The 24,124-nt window shown below is 39.3% G+C and overlaps 5 protein-coding genes across 5 annotated transcripts in view; 2 read left to right on the forward strand and 3 right to left on the reverse strand.

Annotated features, from left to right (window-relative positions):
* The window catches only part of LOC137133307 (uncharacterized), a 68,496-nt gene that overhangs the window by 17,873 nt on the left and 26,499 nt on the right, over positions 1-24,124 (reverse strand). The gene's annotated exons all lie outside the window — the stretch shown is intronic.
* Positions 1,838-6,076, reverse strand: LOC137133311 (beta-galactoside-binding lectin-like). The gene is made up of 4 exons (XM_067516803.1): positions 5,969-6,076; positions 3,302-3,381; positions 2,756-2,927; positions 1,838-2,092 (listed from the first exon to the last, which is right to left on the reverse strand). The coding sequence occupies exons 1-4, from the start codon at positions 5,972-5,974 to the stop codon at positions 1,949-1,951; spliced, it is 402 nt and encodes a 133-aa protein (XP_067372904.1). The 5' UTR covers positions 5,975-6,076; the 3' UTR covers positions 1,838-1,948.
* On the forward strand, positions 6,971-13,469 carry LOC137133312 (beta-galactoside-binding lectin-like). Its single transcript, XM_067516804.1, has 4 exons — positions 6,971-7,088; positions 12,215-12,291; positions 12,588-12,759; positions 12,903-13,469. The coding sequence occupies exons 1-4, from the start codon at positions 7,083-7,085 to the stop codon at positions 13,047-13,049; spliced, it is 402 nt and encodes a 133-aa protein (XP_067372905.1). The 5' UTR covers positions 6,971-7,082; the 3' UTR covers positions 13,050-13,469.
* Positions 18,529-21,428, reverse strand: LOC137133308 (beta-galactoside-binding lectin-like). The gene is made up of 4 exons (XM_067516799.1): positions 21,280-21,428; positions 20,024-20,103; positions 19,487-19,658; positions 18,529-18,779 (listed from the first exon to the last, which is right to left on the reverse strand). Exons 1-4 carry the CDS (start codon positions 21,283-21,285, stop codon positions 18,636-18,638), a joined length of 402 nt encoding a protein of 133 aa, XP_067372900.1. The 5' UTR covers positions 21,286-21,428; the 3' UTR covers positions 18,529-18,635.
* Positions 21,428-22,989, forward strand: LOC137133313 (beta-galactoside-binding lectin-like). The gene is made up of 4 exons (XM_067516805.1): positions 21,428-21,567; positions 21,919-21,995; positions 22,299-22,470; positions 22,748-22,989. Exons 2-4 carry the CDS (start codon positions 21,922-21,924, stop codon positions 22,892-22,894), a joined length of 393 nt encoding a protein of 130 aa, XP_067372906.1. The 5' UTR covers positions 21,428-21,567; positions 21,919-21,921; the 3' UTR covers positions 22,895-22,989.

Consider the following 24,124-nt stretch of genomic DNA (forward strand, 5'->3'; position numbering starts at 1 on the left):
ACACACACACACACACACACACACACACACACACACACACACACACACACACACACACACACACACGGTGCATTACCCATTACTGCACTCCGTCAGTGCCACCTGCTGGATGAACAAGATGTTCCAGCTCAGGACTGATTCCATCAGACTTCACATGTTTCCAAAGACAAATAGAGAAGCTCAGCTGCAAAGTATAAGATAATGGGTGGAGGGCAAACAATCAGTGTATAACAATCTGTAAAACTGCTTCCTGTAAAGGTTTAACTTCAGATAAGTTCTTGAGCACAGTCGTTTCCTTTTCTGACTCTGAACTGACACACTGATCATCACCACTGACAACACTGTGGTGGTGCCACCTTGGACTGTAGGGAAGCAGGTCTGACCCTGGATATCTGACACTAGTTCTATGGAACAAACTTCCTGTTTGACAAAAACCATCAATTCTAAGTCTATTTACACAAACGTATCTGTTAAGTTACTATAATGGAATCAAGTGAAAGGACAGTAATTGTAACAGACTGAAATCACAGATAGTTCTGCCAAAGTCTCATCTTCACGACTAGGCCGAGAGCAAACCACCTGTAAAGCACTTTGAATTAATTTGTACAAAAGATGCTACATAAATAAAGTTTGGATTTAGCTAAACCTGCTGTATAATGTTGGAGGTGGACTCAGTGGGGAACAACTGTGAGTGTTGTCACCTTTAGTTTGTGAGACTTAGGATCAAAGAAGGTTTGAAGTGTTTTGTGATCTAATTATTTTTGGTTTGTTTTTGTAAAGATGTGTCAAGACTATCAGATGTTTCCTGAAAACAATTAAGTATTTAGCATCTTCCACTGCAGTTATTTTAACCTTTAAAGATCCGAAATGTTTATGGCTTTTATAGCCCATACGGTGACTGTGCTACTGACTTCTTATAAGATAATTACATTAAAAATACACATTTAACAGTGAAAGCAACAACTTACTGTCAGAAAAATGGTTTGCAGAAGTTACTGTTAGCATGTCACAGTGGCAGACAGCCCATCAGGAGCATGAGGACACTTCCTGGTGGATGCAGGGTCGTTGGACCTGCTGTGAACAGTTACGTCGACCATTGATAACAAAGCCGTTGGCCTACTGGGTGCTGCCAGAACACAGATGCCCTACACTCCCTAAACGTTTCACTAAGGGCACCAGAGCAGACTGATCACACTGCACCTGTGCTACTTTCTTAGCATAAAGCAATAGCTGAAAGAAAAGGGAAAAAAACGGCAAGTGACTGCATAAAGATTCTCACTCTTCAGTGTAACTTACCTAAACTATCACTGGTGCAGCCAATTGGTTTCCAAAGTCAAACAATTAGTTAAGTGAGTGGAGTGTAGTGATTGTGTGTAAAGAACTGTAGTATGAATACATCTGTATGTGGCAGGTCCACTTACTGGTGAATCAGTATCCTGGAAGAAGTTTTTAAGGTCTGACGAGACCGAAATATAACTTTTTGACCTCAATGCCAAACAGCATGTGTGGATCAAGACAATCCAAGTCACCATATAAAGAACACCATACCTACAGTAAAGCATGGACTAAAAATCTGTGGAAGGACCTGAAGACTGCAGTCCACCAGCAGTCACCATCCAGTGTGACTGAGCTTGAACAGTTCAGTGAGGAAGAGTCAAACAGTGCTTCATCTACAGCCGCTGTGCAGGTTTTCTACTGTGTCTACAGACTCAGGGCTGTAATTAAAGCAAAAGCTGCTTCTACACAGTATCAACCAAGCTGAAGACTGGGCTGACAATGTACAGTAAGTGTGGCTAAATGTTGGCAGGATGAGGAGTGAACACAATGCAGCAAAAAGTGCAGGATGAAGCAATGATTTATTGATATTTTCTACATTTTTAGGCAAAGTTTTGGTCAAAATAACAATAATGCACTTTAATAATGTATTGCTCCATGTTTCTGGAGACATTTACTCAATCTTAAACTTTGTGATGCGAACGTCCCCATTCACAGTGATGACTGAGTACTGCTCCGCACCTATGCGGTTTGGGAACCTAATCTTAGAGGCATCGGGTAAAGTCACCGCAAACTCAGAGCGGAATTCAATGATGATCTGCACAAATGGAGAGACGGTGACAAAAGAGAAAAAGATGTTACACAATTCTCATTCCATCACTGTACCATTAGAAATAACAGTTACACACATCATCAAACACCCACACAGGCACATTTAAGACTCTAATTAACAGTCATTGATACGAGTCACGAATTACACACGACGTAATCAGACTAAAGTGAGAATATAACAAATTTCACTTGTCTTTCCAAAATCCCACAAACAGCACCAACAAAGCACATCTGCCACAGCTGCATGGCTGCTATCAGCAGATGCTCCACAGGGTTTTCTCTTGACAAATCTTAATAACTGGATCAATTTATCGAGTGAATATCATACGTCCGCATGCTTACAAGCATCTTTTCCTTATTTCTGTTTAACTTTATAGTTTTCTGAGAGTAAAATTGCCATGAAATATAAACTGTGTTGCTAAATTTTTACCTTTACATTTACCTTGTTCCCATTTGTTGGGTTTCTCTAAGGTCTTGATATTACACTGTAAAGTGCCTTTGGACGACTGTCGTGATCTGGTGCTATACACATGAATTAAATCCTTTATGTTACTTTATGTATATAAAGCAAAGGGAGCATCTCCAGTTGCCACTGTTTGCTGCTGCTGACACGATTAAGCAGATTATCTATTCACAGATAACATCTCACCATGAACTCCTCTCCTCTGCCAAATGGAAAGGATTTCTCAACATGCTCAGAACCCCAGTCGCCTCCTTGGTAAGAGTTGCAGACTACTACATTTTCATCGTCCTGGACCTTAAAACGAGGGTTAATCTGCAGAGCAATGTCCTGCTTGTTGGGGCCAATATTCACTTTAAACCTTCAGCACAAAGAAACACAGAAATGTTCATTTCTGTGGAAAAGGTAACAGGTGAGTCAGTGTGATGTCAGTAGTGATGTAGAGAATGGCCTTTATGTTCAAGTCAGTTCGGGTATTTACAGAGAAAATCAAATAAACGTGTAAGTAAGGAACGAGGAAAATACATAGAAATGAAAAACAAAAGAACATGTTTCATGATTTAACTAAAGAAACTAAACTAGACTGAAAAGCAAAACTGAATTTTTTATCAGCATTTTAATGAAAGCAAAGGAACAAGATCAGATTTTCCTCATGACTTTACATCTTTAAATCACTTCAGTCACCTTGAAAAAAAAATTAAATGTCCAGAAAGTGTTTTTTTGATTACTACTTACTGTGTGGCATTGGGCTTGGGGACCCCAACAAGAGTCAGGTTTTGCCCGGTCTTGAAGGACGTGTTCTCTATCAGCAAAGTCTGTGCAGATAAAGATTAATGGTCAATGGTAAATGTTCTGCACTTATATAGCACCTTTCTACCTATTGGCACTCAAAGCACTTTACACTGCTTCTCATTCACACTAACAATCACATACACACACTCATTCAATTCAATTCAACTTTATTTATATAGCGCCAATTTACAACAAAGTCATCTCAAGGCACTTTACAGAATAAAGTCCAGAGTACACAAGTATGTAGAAGCAACCCAACAATTCCCCCTTGAACAAGCCATAGGCAACAGTGGAGAGGAAAAACTTAACGGGAGGAACCTCCAACAGAACGAGGCTCAGGGTGGGCGGCCATCTGCCTTGACCGGTTGGGGTGAGTGGAAAGTGAAGAGTAAAAAGAAAAGAGCAACAAAAAGCAACAACAAAACATTATACAGGTTGGTAGGACACAAAATAATGGCATACAGTGTTGACAAATAAATATATGGAGATAAAGAGGAGGGGAGCTCATTGCATTTGCAGGATTCCCCCAACACTCTAAACCTATAGCATCTTAAGTAGGAGGTAGTTCAGGTTGAGTGAGCAGTTTTAACTATAAGCTTTATCAAAAAGAAAGGTTTTAAGCCTAGTCTTAAAAGTAGAGATGGTGTCTGTCCCCCGAATCTAGATTGGAAGCTGGTTCCACAGGAGAGGAGCTTGATAGCTAAAGGCTCTGCCTCCCATTCTACTTTTGTAAACTCTGGGAACCACAAGTAGGCCTGTATTCTGGGATCGAAGTGGTCTAATCGGGCGATACAGAACTATGAGATCTTTTAAATATGATGGAGCTTGACCATTAAGAGCTTTGTATGTAAGAAGCAGGGTTTTAAATTCTATTCTAGATTTAATGGGAAGCCAATGGAGAGAAGCTAGTGAAGGTGAAATATGATCTCTCTTCCCTAATCCAGTCAGCACTCTTGCTGCAGCATTTTGGATTAACTGAAGGCTTTTTCGAGAGTTATTGTTTCACCCCAAAAGTAGGGAATTACAGTAGTCCAACCTAGAAGTAACAAATGCATGGACCAGTTTTTCAGCATCACTTTGAGACAGGATGCTTCTAATTTTAGCAATGTTCCGTACGTGGAAGAAGGCTGTTCTAGAGATTTGTTTTATATGTGACGTAAACGCCAAATCCTGGTCAAAAATAGCTCTAAGGTTCCTCACCGCAGTACTGGAGGCCAAAGTTATATCATCTAAAGTAACTATATTGTTAGACAGCATATTTCTCATATTTTTAGGCCCAAAGAGAATAATTTCAGTTTTGTCTGAATTTAGAAGTAGGAAATCCAGGTCTTTATGTCTTTTAGACATGCTTCAAGTTTGACTAATTGGTTAGTATCTTCTGGTTTCACAGATAAATAGAGCTGGGTATCATCTGCATAGCAGTGGAAGTTTATGGAATGTTTCCTAATAATTTTGCCTAAAGGTGACATATACAGATTGAAAAGTATTGGTCCTAACACAGAGCCCTGTGGAACTCCATAGCTAACGTTTGTGCAGAAAGAGGATTCATCATTAACATGAACAAGTTGGAATCTGTCTGACAGATAAGATTTAAACCAATGTAATGCGGTTCCTTTAATCCCAAATCCATGTTCCAGTCTCTGTAATAAAATGTTGTGGTCAATGGTGTCAAATGCGGCACTAAGGTCTAGTAGGACGAGTGTGGACACAAGTCCATTATCTGATGCCATGAGAAGATCGTTGGTGACTTTCACCAGTGCTGTTTCTGTACTATGATGAACTCTAAATCCTGACTGAAAGTCTTCATACAAATTATTCCTGTAAAGGTAATCACATAATTGTTTTGCAACTACTTTTTCAAGGATTTTAGAAATAAACGGGAGATTTGATAATGTTCTATAGTTGGCTAAATCACCTGGATCAAGACAGGGTTTTTTAAGTAATGGTTTGATTACAGCGACTTTATAGGCGTTTGGTACATAGCCAGTTTCTAAAGATAGGTTAATCAAATCTGATATGAACGTGTCTATTAAAGGTAGAACATCTTTAAGCAATTTGGTTGGAACAGGGTCTAAAAGACATGTTAGTTTTGACGAAGCGATAGTTGAACTTAGCTCAGTGAGATCTATGGGTGAAAAGCAGTCTAAGATGGATTGGAGCCTTGTTTTCTTCTATTAATGATGAATAATATGCTGTTCTGGCATCACAGAGCTTTTTTGTACACTTTTAAACTGTTTTTCCAGGCTAAATGAGATTCTTCTAAATTAGTCAAACGCCACTTCCTTTCTAACTTTCGTTATATTTTAATAAATGTAGATGTTACTTAGTCTTAGTAATTTTTTTCAGTGCCTTAGTTGTTCGCTTTGTTCCCTTTTTTAAATCTCATAAAGAGAGAAAAAAGCAGTAGTCCTGAAATCTGACTTGTGCAGGCCTAACCCAATGCAGCAACCAAGGGTGCGGCCTTGGAAACAAAAGAACGCAATGCATTATGGATGTTGTAGGATTTTTACCCTTCATAATACACACTTTTTCTCAGATTTCTCCTGACCTAGAACCAGTTTCAAATGTAATTGCACATTTCAAGGATAACAATATTCTCTGGATACTTACTGTCATCTTTGCGGATGTTGTTAATGAAGAAGGTTCGAGAAGAAATCAGAGAGCTGTAGGCAGAGTCACCTCTTCACAGTTTGTCAGGAAATTATACTTAACAGTGTGGGAGGGTCCCTTAAAGAAGAATGTTTAAGAGGGTCCCACCCACATTATTGACTATATTTTCCTGCCATACTGCAGAAAGGAGCCTACAGCTCTCTGATTTCTTCTCGAACCTTCTTCATTGACAACATCTGCAAAGATGAGAGTAAGTATCAAGGCAATACAGGATTGTTATTCTGCATTTTATTACACTCTAAACAAATTGCAAATAATCAAAAATATAGAGATTTTAAACATGATCAGAAAGTAAAAAATGTACACAGACCATAGTCTTTTTTAGTTTTAGTTTTTGAACTTGATGTACTACCCAAACTCAAAACCCAAAATGCCATTAAACTTCCCTTTGACCTCCCTATATTAAAATATCTCAACTTGTAAAAAAAAAAATTCTGTAGTAATGGTCAAAAGAAGAAAAAAGCCTTTAAGACATCTAAAATCTAAAAATCTTTCATAATATTTTAATAAATGTAGATGTTACTTAGTCTTAGTAATTTTTTTCAGTGCCTTAGTTGTTCGCTTTGTTCCCTTTTTTAAATCTCATAAAGAGAGAAAAAAGCAGTAGTCCTGAAATCTGACTTGTGCAGGCCTAACCCAATGCAGCAACCAAGGGTGCGGCCTTGGAAACAAAAGAACGCAATGCATTATGGATGTTGTAGGATTTTTACCCTTCATAATACACACTTTTTCTCAGATTTCTCCTGACCTAGAACCAGTTTCAAATGTAATTGCACATTTCAAGGATAACAATATTCTCTGGATACTTACTGTCATCTTTGCGGATGTTGTTAATGAAGAAGGTTCGAGAAGAAATCAGAGAGCTGTAGGCAGAGTCACCTCTTCACAGTTTGTCAGGAAATTATACTTAACAGTGTGGGAGGGTCCCTTAAAGAAGAATGTTTAAGAGGGTCCCACCCACATTATTGACTATATTTTCCTGCCATACTGCAGAAAGGAGCCTACAGCTCTCTGATTTCTTCTCGAACCTTCTTCATTGACAACATCTGCAAAGATGAGAGTAAGTATCAAGGCAATACAGGATTGTTATTCTGCATTTTATTACACTCTAAACAAATTGCAAATAATCAAAAATATAGAGATTTTAAACATGATCAGAAAGTAAAAAATGTACACAGACCATAGTCTTTTTTAGTCAAGTTGTTATTATTGCTCATTAAGTATTTTTCCCTCCACCATTTGTCCCACCTAATGTTTCTCTGTCATGGTATGACAATGGTACATTTCAAATCTGTGTGGGGGAGAAACAAGCTGGGCTCTATGTATTAACTATCATTGCGCTCCTCGTGCAATCCAGATTTGCAGTAAGCGTTCCTGTTTCTGCACACTCTTGGGTTTCTACCGAAAGACTGTTTACTGATTAATTGTAGCTGTTATTTTTACTTAAATAAGTGATTTCTTCACACAAGAATTAATACTTAGTCGTAACATACGCTTGTATTGCACAAGCACCTGCTTTTGCAAAACATAACCAGCTAAAGTTTACAAATTCCACATTTCACTTATATTAGCTTTGCTAGCTTAGCAGTTATCCATTAGCAATGGCTTCTCTGTCTCCCTCTGTCTCTCCTTCTCTCACTTGCTCGGTGTGTCTCATGTTCAGTTTTTCCTCTGCCTCCTTTAGTGATAATGGTTTATGTAATAAGTGAAAGGTTTTTGCATCTTTGGAGGCAAGGCTCACGGAATTGGAAGTGCGGCTCCGCACCATGGAAAACAACTCCGCTAGTCAGGCCCCGGTAGCTGGTGCAGGCCAACGTAGCGTAGCCCCTGCTAGTTTTCCCCCGGCAGTTCCCGAGCAGCCGGGAAGCCAGTCCGGCTGGGTGACGGTTCGTAAGAGATCTAATGCTAAACAGACGCCCGAGGTTCACCACCAGTCGGTTCAGGTTTCTAATCGATTTTCCCCACTCAGCGACACACCCGCTGAGAAACCAACTCTGGTAATTGGCAGCTCTATAGTCAGAAACGTGAAATTAGAGACTCCAGTGGCCGTAGTCAAATGTCTTCCTGGGGCCAGAGCGGGCGACGTTGAATCATATTTGAAACTCCTGGCTAAGGATAAACGTAAATACAGTAAGATTATTATTCACGTGGGAGTTAATGACGCCCGATTACGCAAATCGGAGGTCACTAAAATGAATGTTGAATCGGTGTGTAACTTTGCAAAAACAATGTCGGACTCCGTAATTTTCTCTGGTCCCCTGCCAAATCTGACCAGTGACGACATGTACACCCGCATGTCGTCATTCAACCGCTGGCTGTCTAGGTGGTGTCCAGCAAACGATGTGGGCTACATAGACAATTGGAAACGTTTTTGGGGAAAACCTAAGCTGATTAGGAGAGATGGCATCCATCCTACTTTAGATGGTGCAGCTTTCTTATCCAGAAATATGGCTGGTTTTATTAGACAACCAAAAGTATGACAATCCAGAGTTGAGCCTAGGATGCAGAGATCCAGTCCTACACGCCTCTCTGCAGTGTCCTTACAACCGTCACCCCCCCACAACTCCCACATACCTATAGAGACTGTGTCTGTTCCCCGACCTAAATTACATAAAGTAAATATGACAACAAAAGGAGTTAATCATGATAACCTAATAAAAGTTAAGACTACTCCTCTTACAGAACAAAACCCCAAAACTATTAAATGTGGATTATTAAATATCAGATCTCTCTCTTCTAAATCTCTGTTAGTAAATGACTTAATAAGTGATCATCAATTCCATTTATTTTGTCTCACTGAAACTTGGTTGCAGCAGGAAGAATATGTCAGTTTAAATGAGTCATATTAATTATCATGTTCCTAGAAGCACAGGCCGAGGTGGAGGAGTAGCAGCAATCTTCCATAGACCTAAACATAGTTACAACTCATTTGAGAGCCTTGCTCTTAACCTTTCACACCCAAACTGGAAAACTCAAAAACCACTATTATTTGTTATCGTGTACCGTCCTCCAGTTTTTGATTGAATTTTCTGATTTTCTATCTGATTTAGTGCTTAGTACAGATAAAGTAATTATAGTGGGTGACTTTAACATTCATGTAGATGCTGACAGTAACTGTCTGAGCACTGCGTTTAATTCATTATTAGATTCAATTGGTTTTTCCCAAAATGTAAATAAACCCACTCACTGTTTTAGTCACACGTTAGACCTTGTCCTTACATATGGAATTGAAGCGGAGAATTTAACCATATTTCCTCACAAATCTCTTCTGTCTGACTATTTTTTAATAACATTTGAATTTACAATAACGGACTATATAGCACATAGGGAAAAATTCCACTATAGCAGATGCTTAAGTGAAAAAGCTGTCAACAAATTTAAAGAAATTATTTCTCCATCATTTGCTTCACCATATGTTAATACAATGGAAAGTAGTCTCCTTAATGTTACTCCTGCACAAGTAGATTATCTTGTTGACAATTCTGCAGCCTCACTACGTACAATACTCGATAGTGTTGCCCCTCTGAAAAAGAAGGCAGTAAATCAGAAGAGGTGATCTCCATGGTATAGTTCACAAACACGCAACTTAAAACAGGAAACATGAAAGTTAGAAAGGAAGTGGCGTTCCAGAAAGTTAGAAGAATCTCATTTAGCCTGGAAAAATAGTTTTAAAACGTACAAAAAAGCTCTCAGTGATGCCAGAACAGCATATTATTCATCATTAATAGAAGAAAACAAGAACAACCCCCGGTTTCTGTTCAGCATTGTAGCCAGGCTGACTAAGAGCCATAGTTCTGTTGAGCCTACTATTCCCTTAACTTTGAGCAGCAATGACTTCATGACCTTCTTTATGAATAAAATTGTAGCTATTAGAGAAAGTATTCACCAGATCCTCCCCCCAAAAATTACAGATAGATCTTCATGTACAGCAGTGCTAGAGTCATCAATAAGGCCCCAATCCCTGTTAGACTGATTTTTACCCATAGATCTCTCTGAGCTAACTTCAATTATTACCTCATCTAAACCAACAACATGTCTGCTAGACCCTATTCCAACTAAGCTGCTCAAGGAAGCTTTACCCTTAATAGATACGTTCATATTAGATATCATCAATCTATCTTTAGAAACAGGCTATGTACCACAGGCCTATAAGGTAGCTGTAATTAAACCACTACTTAAAAAACACTGTCTTGACCCAGGTGTTTTAGCCAATTACAGACCAATATCTAATCTCCCCTTTATTTCTAAAATAATTGAAAAAGTAGTCGCAAAACAATTATGTGATCACCTTCATAGGAATAATTTGTATGAAGACTTTCAGTCAGGATTTAGAGTTCATCATAGTACAGAAACAGCACTGGAAAAAGTCACCAACGATCTTCTCATGGCCTCAGATAATGGACTCATCTCTATACTTGTTCTGTTAGATCTTAGTGCCGCATTTGATACCATTGATCACAACATTTTATTACAGAGACTGGAACATGAAATTGGAATTACAGGAACTGCACTAGGTTGGTTTAAATCTTATCTGTCTGATAGATTTCAATTTGTTCATGTTAATGATGAATCCTCCATGCACACAAAGGTTAGCTATGGAGTTCCACAAGGCTCTGTGTTAGGACCAATACTTTTTACTTTATATATGTCTCCTTTAGGCAACATTATTAGAAAACACTCCAGAAATTTCCACTGTTATGCTGATGATACCCATCTATATTTATCTATGGAACCAGAAGAAAATAATCAGTTAATAAACCTTCAAGCCTACAAGACATAAAGGCCTGGATGTCCCACAATTTTTTTACTTTTAAACTCAGACAAAACTGAAGTCATAGTATTTGGGCCCAAAAATCTCAGAGATATGATGTCCAACCATATTGTTACCCTAGATGGCATAAGTCTGGCCTCCAGTACTACTGCAAGGAACCTTGGAGTTATTTTTGATCAGGATCTGTCCTTTAACTCACATATAAAACAAATCTCTAGAACAGCCTTCTTCCACTTTTTTGCCAAAATTAGGAGCATCCTGTCTCAAAGTGATGCCAAAAAACTGGTCCATGCATTTGTTACCTCTAGGTTGGACTACTGTAATTCCCTACTTTCAGGATGCCCCAGTAACTCCCTAAAGAGCCTGCAATTAATCCAAAATGCTGCAGCAAGAGTGCTGACTGGAACTAGCAAGAGAGATCATATTTCACCTTCACTAGCTTCTCTCCATTTGCTTCCCATTAAATTTAGAATAGAATTTAAAACCCTGCTTCTTACATATAAAGCTCTGAATGGTCAGGCTCCATCATATATAGAAGACCTCATAGCACCATATCATCCCAGTAGACCACTTCGCTCTCAGAATGCAGGCCTACTTGTGGTTCCCAGAATTTCCAAAAGTAGAATGGGAGGCAGAGCCTTTAGCTATCAAGCTCCTCTCTTGTGGAACCAGCTCCCAGTTCAGATTCGGGAAGCAGACACCCTCTCTACTTTTAAGTGTAGGCTTAAAACCTTCCTCTTTAATAAAGCATATAGTTAGTTATAGTTATGCTGCCATAGGCTTAGACTGCTGGGGGACCCACCCCCTGATGCACTGAGCTCCTTTCCTCCTCTTGACCATCTCTCCTCTCACCCCGCAATTGTCACCACTGTATGTCATTAACTCTGTGTGTTCTCTCCCGTAGTTGTCTTTGTCCTCCTCTGTCCCCCTCTCTCTGTCCCTTTCTGCAGGTGTCCCCCGGCTTTGAAGCTGTGTGTCTTCCAGCGTGCAGCTACTGGTCCTACCAATCTGCCCGATGTTTTGTTGTTGCTTTTTGTTGCTCTGTTCTTTTCTCTCTCCCCTTTCCACTCACCCCAACCGGTCGAGGCAGAAGGCCGTCCACCCTGAGCCTGGTTCTGCTGGAGGTTTCTTCCGTTAAAGGGAGTTTTTCCTCTCCACTGTTGCCTATGGCTTGCTCCAGGGGGAATTGTTGGGTTCTCTTTATATATCTTTATAATCTTGACTTTATTCTGTAAAGTGCCCTGAGATGACTTTGTTGTGAATTGGCGCTATATAAATAAAGTTGAATTGAATTGAATTGAATTTGAAAAGATGAAATGAAAACATTGTTTCTGTTTTTTGCCTGTAGCTGCAATAATGTGTCTAGTAAAATCCAGTAGTGTTAAAGTATCTTATCAGTCTTCTTCTCTGCACAGAATATGACGCTAAACAGCACCTTCGGGACTGGCCAGACCCTGACCATTACTGGGATCCCCGGCCTTAAAGCTACAAAGTCAGTAGTTTCTTGTTAAAAAGTAAAACTGATCCTTGAAACACGTCCTTGTGTTAATTTCCTTCTTTACTTACTGTACTTGTTCCATTTTCCCTGTAAAATGCTTTGAGTGACCTGAGCATGACGGCCACTCTTTACATAACCACTGACGTGGAACCTGTTTTATTTGATGACTACGTGTTCTGAATGTGTTGCTCAGCACATTATATGTTTGTCTTAATACTTTGTGCACTGTGTCATTTATTGTAAAGATTATGAATCATGTTAAAATGTAATATTGTTTATTTGTGTTGCAGTTTTGCAGTGAATATTGGCCCTGATAATGATGATATTGTGCTGCATGTCAACCCTCGTTTTAACCACTATGGGGAGCACAAAAAAGTGATTTTCAACTCTTGTGAGGGAGGCAGTTGGGGATCTTGGATACGTGGTGAAGAATTTCCTTTCTTCCATGGAGTTGAGTTCAAGGTGAGTGTTCAGGGTTTGACATCTTGTGTAGAGACAGCAGGCTCAAACCTTTGTTCTTAAATGGGCCTCACAGAGATCTGTGAAAGCTATAAGAATATTCTCAATACTCTTTCTTCCTTTTGTCTCTGTCTCCAACTGCACAGATCGTCATCAAGTTCACTGGCAAAGAGTTTGTTGTGAGTTTTTTCGATGGCTCCAACGTTGTCTTCCCCAACCGCATAGGTTTACAGCAGTACTCGCACATCACTGTTGATGGGGATGTTTGCATTACAAGCTTTGCCATTGTGTAAAGTTCCACCTTTACAGGAAGCAAAATCTGTTTGTGCTTTTCATTTTGTGTGATTGATTGTTCATCATCATCTATTAAAGCACAAGCTCTTATAAACATGTGTATGCCGGTTATTGCTAAACAGTCAAGTGCATGATTTCTGCAGTTATATTAATTTATTTTGATGAGCTTCTGCCAAAAACTGCACATTACTTTCTACCCTTTCATTATTCATGTTACACTCACTGTCTTCTACTCACTTATGCCTGGTTCAGACTACAACATAAGAGCCCAGTTACAGCCTCACCCAACAGATGGGGGACACTGGGACTGATAATAGGCGTTGGACATAACAATGATTGTTTTATTTTGGATAGTATTTCATAATGGACGACAATCACTGCCTCATCTCATTACTGCGAACAATTACCAATAAGCTGCAAAACACCAAATCATAATGTCCTTGTAACAAAAGGGAAAGTTTCTATTGCCAAACATAAAGGCATCAACCAATCTGTTAATAAAGTCAAGATCCTAAGACTCTGTAGTCTGCAGTGGTTGTGATACATTATATGCAGGGTTCACAAGTATCTGTGAGTAAAAACCCTTTTTGTGACAATGGTCCACTCTATAGACAAGTTCACTGTATAAAACATCAACAGGCAATGAACTGACATCATAAGTAACAGGCGACCAATTATTAATTTGTGCAGCATCAATGATCCTGATAACTTGTCAGAAAACACACATCCCACTTCTTTAACACATAATAACTTCAGTGTCCAGCTTGTCCACCAAATAGTTTTTTTTGACAAATGTTATTTGAATTTGTCAGTGTCAAAACGTTTGGGACATTGACATGTTGGCATGTTACGACCTCAGTTTAGCTCCTGGACTTTTTGTCTGAATGGCAGCATGTGTTGCTCCTAAAGCTGAATATCATTCAGCAGTAATGGAGCCTCCACAGATGTGCAGGTTACTCATGTCATGCACATGAATGAAGAAACTCTTCAGCTCAGTGGTCACACAATGGTGGAACGAGCTTTTGCTCTGACGTTTTGTCCCTGACTTAGATTTTCTACCTCGTTTGGATAAAGAATCTGCCAAATGACTAAATGTATAAGTATGTGAATGTCAGAGTGACAAAAGGAAACATTAAAAAAGAACATTTAATGGGGGATGTTTTACAGGCACTGTAGCTGCAATGCTAATGTCAAATAGTAAAATCCAGTAGTTTTACCTCACAATCACCGTCTGTGCCAGTCCTCTTCCTCTTATATTGTTCAGGACATGATCATATCAGGACCAATGAGTTTCTTGAGGCGTCTTTGTGGGGTTTAACACAGTTGCTGATGTGATTTGCTTGTGAAAAACCAGCATAAAGAGTGATCTGTTTTTACTTACATCCCAGCTGAACACACGGTTATGTGTTTCACTACGGTCCATTTTCTTCTTTTTATGTGATTGTTCCATTTTCCCTGTAAAATGCTGACTATTGGTCTTGATGAGCAAAATATACTATTGCATATCAATCCTCGTTTTGGGTGCTGCTGTATAAAGACAAATCACTATTTACGGATTCTTCCTCCGCTTCTCTCTGTCTCTACAGAACATCACTGAATTCACCCCAAGGGAGTTTTTGGTGACTTTACCTAAGGTGTCTAGGATTCAATTCCCCAACCACATACAGAGCAGTACTCAGGCATCCCAGACATCAGTAGATTGAAAATGTACAGATTTCATAAAAATCTACCAACAAATGACTTTGAAATCCTTGAGAACGTGTGGCAGCAGCCTGATATAATTACTGTTTTGCACAAATGTAGCTTGTTGACATATGAACAGAAATGATGAGATCAGCAGAATGATGGATACAGGGAGCATGTTACTTTAAGATCGTAGCACTGTAGCTTCTCTTCCCTCCCTTCTCTGCTTCAGCAGAGAGAACGAGGTTGACGTAAAATTCAAATGTCAAGAAGTCGAGGGAAGTAACCAAGTCCACTTACTCCACTTGTGTACAATTAGTATAGTTTAAAGGTACTAGTACTCTGCCTGGGTAATTCCAGTCGCTCCACTACATTCAACATATTTAGCCACTAGTTGTTTTACAGATGCAGATTCATAAACCAAGTCTAATAAATGCTGACATGTTCTGAGCTGAGCAGATTGTTTCATCCAGGGAAACTGGTGACTCTCTCCTTTTGCACCGTGTTTCAGCTGTGTGTTCATTGAAAAACGGTTTGAGCCAGTAGATGTCACCATCACACTTATATTCCAGCTCAAATACTGAAGGCTTCAGTTAGTTACTCTGGATTCTGAAGCAGCTGAGGTGCTTTAACATGAGAACAGGCAAAGAAGAAGGAACAAGACAAAATGATTTAGCAGCTAATTTGACCTCATGTGAATCAGCTTGCTGCTACATTATTAAACTGACTGGTTGCGGAGGCTGAAACAGAGCATGAGGTCCAGCAGAGGTCGGAGCTCTGTAAGGAGGGAGAGGACACAGGGTGGACTGACAAAGACCAGAGACAGAGCGGGTGCACGTTTCCCCCACATAGACTTTCTACACGTCTCTGTTTTTATGTTTGATATACTCTGTGTCTTTCAGCATAAAACATGATGAGTACAAACAGCTTCACACATTTTACAGAGAAGGTCAACAAAATGTGTTGAGTAGCAACAATATATTTTCGTCTAATTTCTTAACACGTCTTTCTAGTAGGGCGGCCCGGTGGTCGAGTGGGTAGCGCTGCTGCGTCACAGCTGAAAGGTCCCCGGCTCTGTGCTCGTTCTGTGTGGAGTTTGCATGTTCTCTCTGTGAGATACGTAGAAAATAACAAGGACTTAAGTACAGTCATGAAATACCTGACAAACAACCAAAGCAGTGTTTAGTTCATGCTTCCTCTGTGGCTGCTGGGGACAATCATGTGACCTGAAGCTACGCTCTGATTGGCAGGTGTTTGTGTCCCAACTACGTCTGTCCAACTGTGGCTGCAGCTCAGCGGCTCGTTAATGTGGTTTAGATCAAACTGTCAGAAATGACAGATTGTTAACTTATTCATCCTGTTGGCGAAACTCCATATTCACAAGTCCCAATTTTCATAATCCCTTTAAACTGTTATTGAAATAGAACATTATGTTAAATCTGTTAAACTTTTACACAATAAAAAATCTCATCATTTTTCAGAGCTATGTGTCAAAACTTAGTCTAACTGCCTCTACAACACTGTCTAATGATATTCTGATCTTTATTATCACTATTCTGATTTCAGTGTCTGAGCCAACTTTCAGCTGGAAACACCATTTTCAGCATGTTAAGAACATCAGCTTTTTAATATCTTTTATACTTTCAGAAATATTCAGCTTTTTTCAGCAATTTGTTCTCATTCACATGAATGGAGAAAGAGGCCATTGGGATTGAATCAGTGTTAGACTCTCACAATGAAACAACCTGTTGGTTTCTTGGTGACCTCATGTGTTCTCTACATGTTTATTTGAGCTCAATCGCTCTCGGTGCCTCAATAGGAAACATGATTCTTTAATCAATCGACTGCTATGTGGCTATTTGTGACCCTCTGCATTACTCCACCAGAGTCACTGTGGTGAACTTGGTAACTGCACTGGTGGCACAAAAACAAAACTTGTTATTCACACACACACACACACACAGACACACACACACACACACACACACACACACACACACACACACACACGGTGCATTATCCATTACTGCACTCCGTCAGTGCCACCTGCTGGATGAACAAGATGTTCCAGCTCAGGACTGATTCCATCAGACTTCACATGTTTCCAAAGACAAATAGAGAAGCTCAGCTGCAAAGTATAAGATAATGGGTGGAGGGCAAACAATCAGTGTATAACAATCTGTAAAACTGCTTCCTGTAAACGTTTAACTTCAGATAAGTTCTTGAGCACAGTCGTTTCCTTTTCTGACTCTGAACTGACACACTGATCATCACCACTGACAACACTGTGGTGGTGCCACCTTGGACTGTAGGGAAGCAGGTTTGACCCTGGATATCTGACACTAGTTCTATGGAACAAACTTCCTGTTTGACAAAAACCATCAATTCTAAGTCTATTTACACAAACGTATCTGTTAAGTTACTATAATGGAATCAAGTGAAAGGACAGTAATTGTAACAGACTGAAATCACAGATAGTTCTGCCAAAGTCTCATCTTCACGACTAGGCCGAGAGCAAACCACCTGTAAAGCACTTTGAATTAATTTGTACAAAAGATGCTACATAAATAAAGTTTGGATTTAGCTAAACCTGCTGTATAATGTTGGAGGTGGACTCAGTGGGGAACAACTGTGAGTGTTGTCACCTTTAGTTTGTGAGACTTAGGATCAAAGAAGGTTTGAAGTGTTTTATGATCTAATTTTAATATGTAGTTATTTTTGGTTTGTTTTTGTAAAGATGTGTCAAGACTATCAGATGTTTCCTGAAAACAATTAAGTATTTAGCATCTTCCACTGCAGTTATTTTAACCTTTAAAGATCCGAAATGTTTATGGCTTTTATAGCCCATACGGTGACTGTGCTACTCACTTCTTAAAGATAATTACATTAAAAATACACATTTAACAGTGAAAGCAACAACTTACTGTCAGAAAAATGGTTTGCAGAAGTTACTGTTAGCATGTCACAGTGGCAGACAGCCCATCAGGAGCATGAGGACACTTCCTGGTGGATGCAGGGTCGTTGGACCTGCTGTGAACAGTTACGTCGACCATTGATAACAAAGCCGTTGGCCTACTGGGTGCTGCCAGAACACAGATGCCCTACACTCCCTGAACGTTTCACTAAGGGCACCAGAGCAGACTGATCACACTGCACCTGTGCTACTTTCTTAGCATAAAGCAATAGCTGAAAGAAAAGGGAAAAAAACGGCAAGTGACTGCATAAAGATTCTCACTCTTCAGTGTAACTTACCTAAACTATCACTGGTGCAGCCAATTGGTTTCCAAAGTCAAACAATTAGTTAAGTGGAGTGTAGTGATTGTGTGTAAAGAACTGTAGTATGAATACATCTGTATGTGGCAGGTCCACTTACTGGTGAATCAGTATCCTGGAAGAAGTTTTTAAGGTCTGACGAGACCGAAATATAACTTTTTGACCTCAATGCCAAACAGCATGTGTGGATCAAGACAATCCAAGTCACCATATAAAGAACACCATACCTACAGTAAAGCATGGACTAAAAATCTGTGGAAGGACCTGAAGACTGCAGTCCACCAGCAGTCACCATCCAGTGTGACTGAGCTTGAACAGTTCAGTGAGGAAGAGTCAAACAGTGCTTCATCTACAGCCGCTGTGCAGGTTTTCTACTGTGTCTACACAGACTCAGGGCTGTAATTAAAGCAAAAGCTGCTTCTACACAGTATCAACCAAGCTGAAGACTGGGCTGACAATGTACAGTAAGTGTGGCTAAATGTTGGCAGGATGAGGAGTGAACACAATGCAGCAAACAGTGCAGGATGAAGCAATGATTTATTGATATTTTCTACATTTTTAGGCAAAGTTTTGGTCAAAATACCAATAATGCACTTTAATAATGTATTGCTCCATATTCCTGGAGACATTTACTCAATCTTAAACTTTTTGATGCGAACGTCCCCATTCACAGTGATGACTGAGTACTGCTCCGCACCTATGCGGTTTGGGAACCTAATCTTAGAGGCATCGGGTAAAGTCACCACAAACTCAGAGCGGAATTCAATGATGATCTGCACAGATGGAGAGACGGTGACAAAAGAGAAAAAGATGTTACACAATTCTCATTCCATCACTGTACCATTAGAAATAACAGTTACACACATCATCAAACACCCACACAGGCACATTTAAGACTCTAATTAACAGTCATTGATACGAGTCACGAATTACACACAACGTCATCAGACTAAAGTGGGAATATAACAAATTTCACTTGTCTTTCCAAAATCCCACAAACAGCACCAACAAAGCACATCTGCCACAGCTGCATGGCTGCTATCAGCAGATGCTCCACAGGGTTTTCTCTTGACAAATCTTAATAACTGGATCAATTTATCGAGTGAATATCATACGTCCGCATGCTTGCAAGCATCTTTTCTTTATTTCTGTTTCATTTTGTAGTTTTCTGAGAGTAAAATTGACATCAAATATAAACTGTATTGCTAAAATATTATATACTGACACGTAAAATAAATCTTTTCTCTCGTACTTTTCTGGTAAATATATTTACCTTGTTCCCATTTGTTGGGTTTCTCTAAGGTCTTGATATTACACTGTAAAGTGCCTTTGGACGACTGTCGTGATCTGGTGCTATACACATGAATTAAATCCTTTATGTTACTTTATGTATATAAAGCAAAGGGAGCATCTCCAGTTGCCACTGTTTGCTGTTGCTGACACGATTAAGCAGATTATCTATTCACAGATAACATCTCACCATGAACTCCTCTCCTCTGCCAAATGGAAAGGATTTCTCAAGATGCTCAGAACCCCAGTCGCCTCCTTGGTAAGAGTTGCAGACTACTATATTTTCATCGTCCTGGAACTTAAAGCGAGGGTTAATCTGCAGAGCAATGTCCTTCTTGTTGGGGCCAATATTCACTTCAAACCTTCAGCACAAAGAAACACAGAAATGTTCATTTCTATGGAAAAGGTAACAGGTGAGTCAGTGTGATGTTCAAGTCAGTTACAGAGAAAATCAAATAAACGTGTAAGTAAGGAACGAGGAAAATACATAGAAATGAAAAACAAAAGAACATGTTTCATGATGTAACTAAAGAAACTAAACCAGACTGAAAAGCAAAACTGAATTTTTTATCCTCATTTTAATGAAAGCAAGGAACAAGATTAGATTTGCCTCATGACTTTACATCTTTAAATCACTTCAGTCACCTTGAAAGAAAAGTGTAAGATTAATTTTTCACTTTTGCTTTTTTACCCTGAAATGTCCAGTGTTTTTTTGATTACTACTTACTGTGCGGCATTGGGCTTGGGAACCCCAACAAGAGTCAGGTTTTGCCCGGTCTTGAAGGACGTGTTCTCTATCAGCAAAGTCTGTGCAGATAAAGATTAATGGTAAATGTAAATGTTCTGCACTTATTTAGCACTTTTCCACCTGTTGGCACTCAAAGCACTTTACACTGCTTCTCATTCTCATTTACACTGCAGCTCAATGGGAAAATATTCTATAGATTAATAAAAGGACAAAAACAAATTGCAGCAGAAGATGTTAAGTAGTCAGTCATAATTTCTCTGTGCACTTCACTGTTTAAATCAGACGTTTCTGTTTCTAAGCTTGTAACTTACAACTGACTTGTGATGATTATTAATAATGACTAGTTCAAAGCCACGTTGGTTAACACACAATGGTACCTCGATGTACTAAAATTGAATAAAACAAAATCCCTAGAGTTAGCTGCTTTTACAGCCCATCCTCACTCCTGAGGCGTCAACAAGTGATGCTTTGTCCAGCCCCTTTGTGTTACAGGCTGACGCATAAGGTACCCGTTCAAATCGGTGGGGTGGGAAGTCCCTCTGGTGGGTGTAGCTATATTGTTTGATAGAAATTTCAAAGAGGAGATTATCGATTCACATTTGTCGTTAGAGGGAAAATGGATTATAAGTGTCGTTCAGTGGGGAGACTTTACTCTTCTTCTAAGTACCGTTTACGGATACAAATACTGCAAATACTTCTGTCTTTCAAAACTTAGCTGAAGTGATTGTTGCTCTTACAGATCATGCTGGTGTTTCTCTACTTTTAACAGATTCCTTAAACAACTAAAAGATACTTCAATCTGACAAATCCGTAGTAATGCAAAATATTTTAATACATGTAAAAGCAGATGTTACTCAGTCTTAGTGAATATTTTCACTGCCTTATTTGTTTTCTTTATTCACTTTTTCGTTTTGTAGGATATGCTTATATCCCTTGTTCAATCTTTCAAAAGATGGAAACATTACATTGGTTCGTTACACAAACCCATGTGCACACTGACAAATGATGTGTATGTTAACATTGTGTTATAAATAGTGAAAAAAGGATCAGACCTGATGTCTGACTTGCGCAGCCTAAACCAAATGCAGCAACCGGCAATAGATTATGTTGTAGGATTTTTCCCCTTTCAGGTAAAAGGGCATAATACACACTTTTTCTCAGACTTCTCCTGACCTAGAACCAATTTCAAATGTAATTGCTCATTTCAAGGATAACAATATTCTCTGGATACTTACAGTCATATTTGCAGATGTTGTCAAAAAAGAAGGCTCGAGAAGAAATGAGAGCTGTAGGCAGAGTCTACAGACTAGACTGTAGAAGTGGAAGGGGGAGGGACCATTTGCAAAGGAAACATAATGTCTTTAAAACGAAGTCTTTGCAAATGTAGTTAAAGAAGAATGTTTAAGAGGGTCCCACCCCCATTATTGACTATATTTCCTGCCATACTGCGAGAGGAGACTCTGCCTACAGCTCTCTGATTTCTTCTCGAACTTTCTTCGTTGACCACGTCTACAAAGATTAGAGTAAGTATCAAGACAATACAGGATTGTTATCCTGTATTTTATTACCCAAATTGCAAATAATCAAGAATATAGAGATTTTAAACTTGATCAGAAAGTAAAAAATGTAAACAGAACTCATAGTAAGTATTTTTCCCTCCACCATTTGTCCCACCTAATGTTTCTCTGTCATGGTATGAGAATGGTACATTTCAAATCTGTGTGGGGGAGAAACAAGCTATGAATTAACTATCTATCTAATTTGAAAAGATGAAATGAAAAGATTGTTTCAGTTTTTTTGCCTGTAGCTGCAATAATGTGTCTAGTAAAATCCAGTAGTGTTAAAGTATCTTATCAGTCTACTTCTCTGCACAGAATATGATGCTAAAGACCACCTTCAGGACTGGCCAGACCCTGACCATTACTGGGGTCCCCACCATTAAAGCTTCACAGTCAGTAGTAGTTTCTTGTTAAAAAGTAAAACTGATCATTGAAACACGTCCTTGTGTTAATTTCCTTCTTTACTTACTGTACTTGTTCCATTTTCCCTGTAAAATGCTTTGACTGACCTGAGCATGACGGCCACTCTTTACAGAACCACTGACGTGGAACCTGTTTTATTTGATGACTACGTGTTCTGAATGTGTTGCTCAGCACATTATATGTTTGTCTTAAAACTTTGTGCACTGTGTCGTTTATTGTAAAGATTATGAGTCGTGTTAAAATGTAATATTGTTTGTTTATTTGTGCTGCAGTTTTGCAGTGAATATTGGCACTGATGATAATAATATTGCGCTGCATGTCAACCCTCGTTTTCAACGCTATGAGGACTACAAAAGAGTGGTTTTCAACTCTTGCCAGGGAGGCATTTGGGGAAGTGAAATACGTGGTGGAGAATTTCCTTTCTGCCGTGGAACTGAATTCAAGGTGAGTGTTCAGGGTTTGACATCTTGTGTAGAGACAGCAGGCTCAAAGTGTCGAGAGACAAAGTGAGATGCATGTAGCTGCCATTGTTTGTATCAACTTCCAACTAGTGATTTCCACTCCAGTAGCTGCTGTTTGTGGCCACTGAGCTGCCACAGCAGGGGACACTGTAGGTGACAGCTGCCACATATGCAAATCGTCTTATAAACAACCTTTGCAGAATGTACAAAAAAGTATTTAAAAAGTCTGAACTTTTGTCTCTGTCTCTCCAACTGCACAGATCATCATCAAGTTCACTGGCAAGGAGTTCGTGGTGAGTTTTTCCGATGGCTCCAACGTTGTCTTCCCCAACCGCATAGGTTTGGAGGAGTACCCGTTCATCAACGTACATGGGGATTGTAGCATTACAAGCTTTAATATTGTGTAAAGTTCCACCTTTACAGGAAGCAAAATCTGTTTGTGCTTTTCAGTTTGTGTAACTGATTGTTCATCATCATCTATTAAAGCACAAGCTCTTATAAACATGTGTACGCTGGTTATTGCTAAACAGTCAAGTGCATGATTTCTGCAGTTATATTCATTTATTTTGATGAGCTTCTGCCAAAAACTGCACATTACTTTCTACCCTTTCATTATTCATGTTACACTCACTGTCTTCTACTCACTTATGCCTGGTTCAGACTACAACATAAGAGCCCAGTTACAGCCTCACCCAACAGATGTGGGACACTGGGACTGATAATAGGCGTTGGACATAACAATGATGCAGTGGTTGTGATACATTATATGCAGGGTTCACAAGTATCTGTGAGTAAAAACCCTTTTTGTGACAATGGTCCACTCTATAGACAAGTTCACTGTATAAAACATCAACAGGCAATGAACTGACATCATAATCAACAGGCGGCCAATTATTAATTTGTGCAGCATCAATGATCCTGATAACAAATTCCATTTCTGGCACAGTTTCTGCCGTGTTGTGTTCCCAGAAATGAGTGTACTGATAAGAGGCTCCTTATTAAGGAATCATTTAGAATCAAAGGGATCAGTGATGAATGTTGAAGTCATTCTACTGATAATGATATTCAGCTTTAGGAGCAACACATGCTGCCATTCAGACATCTTTAGAATCAACTTAGCTGAACATGGGGAAACAAAGTAGTCGGTGAGACAGGAAATAGTCCCTGCAACTTCCTCATTCACATTAAACAGATTCATCATTTAAACACCTGGGTTCTTGTCTTGTGTTACTTCCCCTTCCTCTAACCATCCAGCCTCACAACTAATATGCTGTTCATCTTTGCTTGTAGCTCAGTGTCTTATTCACTTTTAGTATGATAGTCTCAGCTGAAGCATGGACAAGGTACGATATATCCCTTTAGGTCGATGCATCATGTGTTTCTGAACAATGTCCAGCTACAAATCACAGCACCTTTGTCTCTGCTACAAACCGTCTCTGCTCTGAATGATAAGAGAACATTTGTCCCAGCTGAATGTGCATTGTTATTACGTTTAGGGGTAAGTTCCCATCCTCTTTCCTGCCATTTCAATGTAGGGAGATACAAACTTGCTCCTGCTTATCAGTGGTTGACACATTGTGTGTGATGGCATTTTTGATATTTGACAAAGCTTTATTAATATGGATCCACTGGACATA

This window comes from Channa argus, chromosome 9, assembly GCF_033026475.1.
Source record: "Channa argus isolate prfri chromosome 9, Channa argus male v1.0, whole genome shotgun sequence".
NCBI lineage: Eukaryota > Metazoa > Chordata > Actinopteri > Anabantiformes > Channidae > Channa > Channa argus.

Bases quoted from the DNA above. Each gene is read 5' to 3' on its own strand.
- LOC137133311 (XM_067516803.1), bottom strand. The intron at 2,928-3,301 runs GTAAGTAGTAAT...TTTGTGCTGAAG, and splicing joins CCCAAGCCCAATGCCACACA to GTTTAAAGTGAATATTGGCC. The intron at 2,093-2,755 runs GTGAGATGTTAT...CCATTTGTGCAG, and splicing joins GCAGAGGAGAGGAGTTCATG to ATCATCATTGAATTCCGCTC.
- LOC137133312 (XM_067516804.1), top strand. The intron at 12,292-12,587 runs GTCAGTAGTTTC...TTTGTGTTGCAG, and splicing joins CCCGGCCTTAAAGCTACAAA to TTTTGCAGTGAATATTGGCC. The intron at 12,760-12,902 runs GTGAGTGTTCAG...CCAACTGCACAG, and splicing joins TCCATGGAGTTGAGTTCAAG to ATCGTCATCAAGTTCACTGG.
- LOC137133308 (XM_067516799.1), bottom strand. The intron at 19,659-20,023 runs GTAAGTAGTAAT...TTTGTGCTGAAG, and splicing joins CCCAAGCCCAATGCCGCACA to GTTTGAAGTGAATATTGGCC. The intron at 18,780-19,486 runs GTGAGATGTTAT...CCATCTGTGCAG, and splicing joins GCAGAGGAGAGGAGTTCATG to ATCATCATTGAATTCCGCTC.
- LOC137133313 (XM_067516805.1), top strand. From the start codon at position 21,922: ATGATGCTAAAGACCACCTTCAGGACTGGCCAGACCCTGACCATTACT. The intron at 21,996-22,298 runs GTCAGTAGTAGT...TTTGTGCTGCAG, and splicing joins CCCACCATTAAAGCTTCACA to TTTTGCAGTGAATATTGGCA. The intron at 22,471-22,747 runs GTGAGTGTTCAG...CCAACTGCACAG, and splicing joins GCCGTGGAACTGAATTCAAG to ATCATCATCAAGTTCACTGG.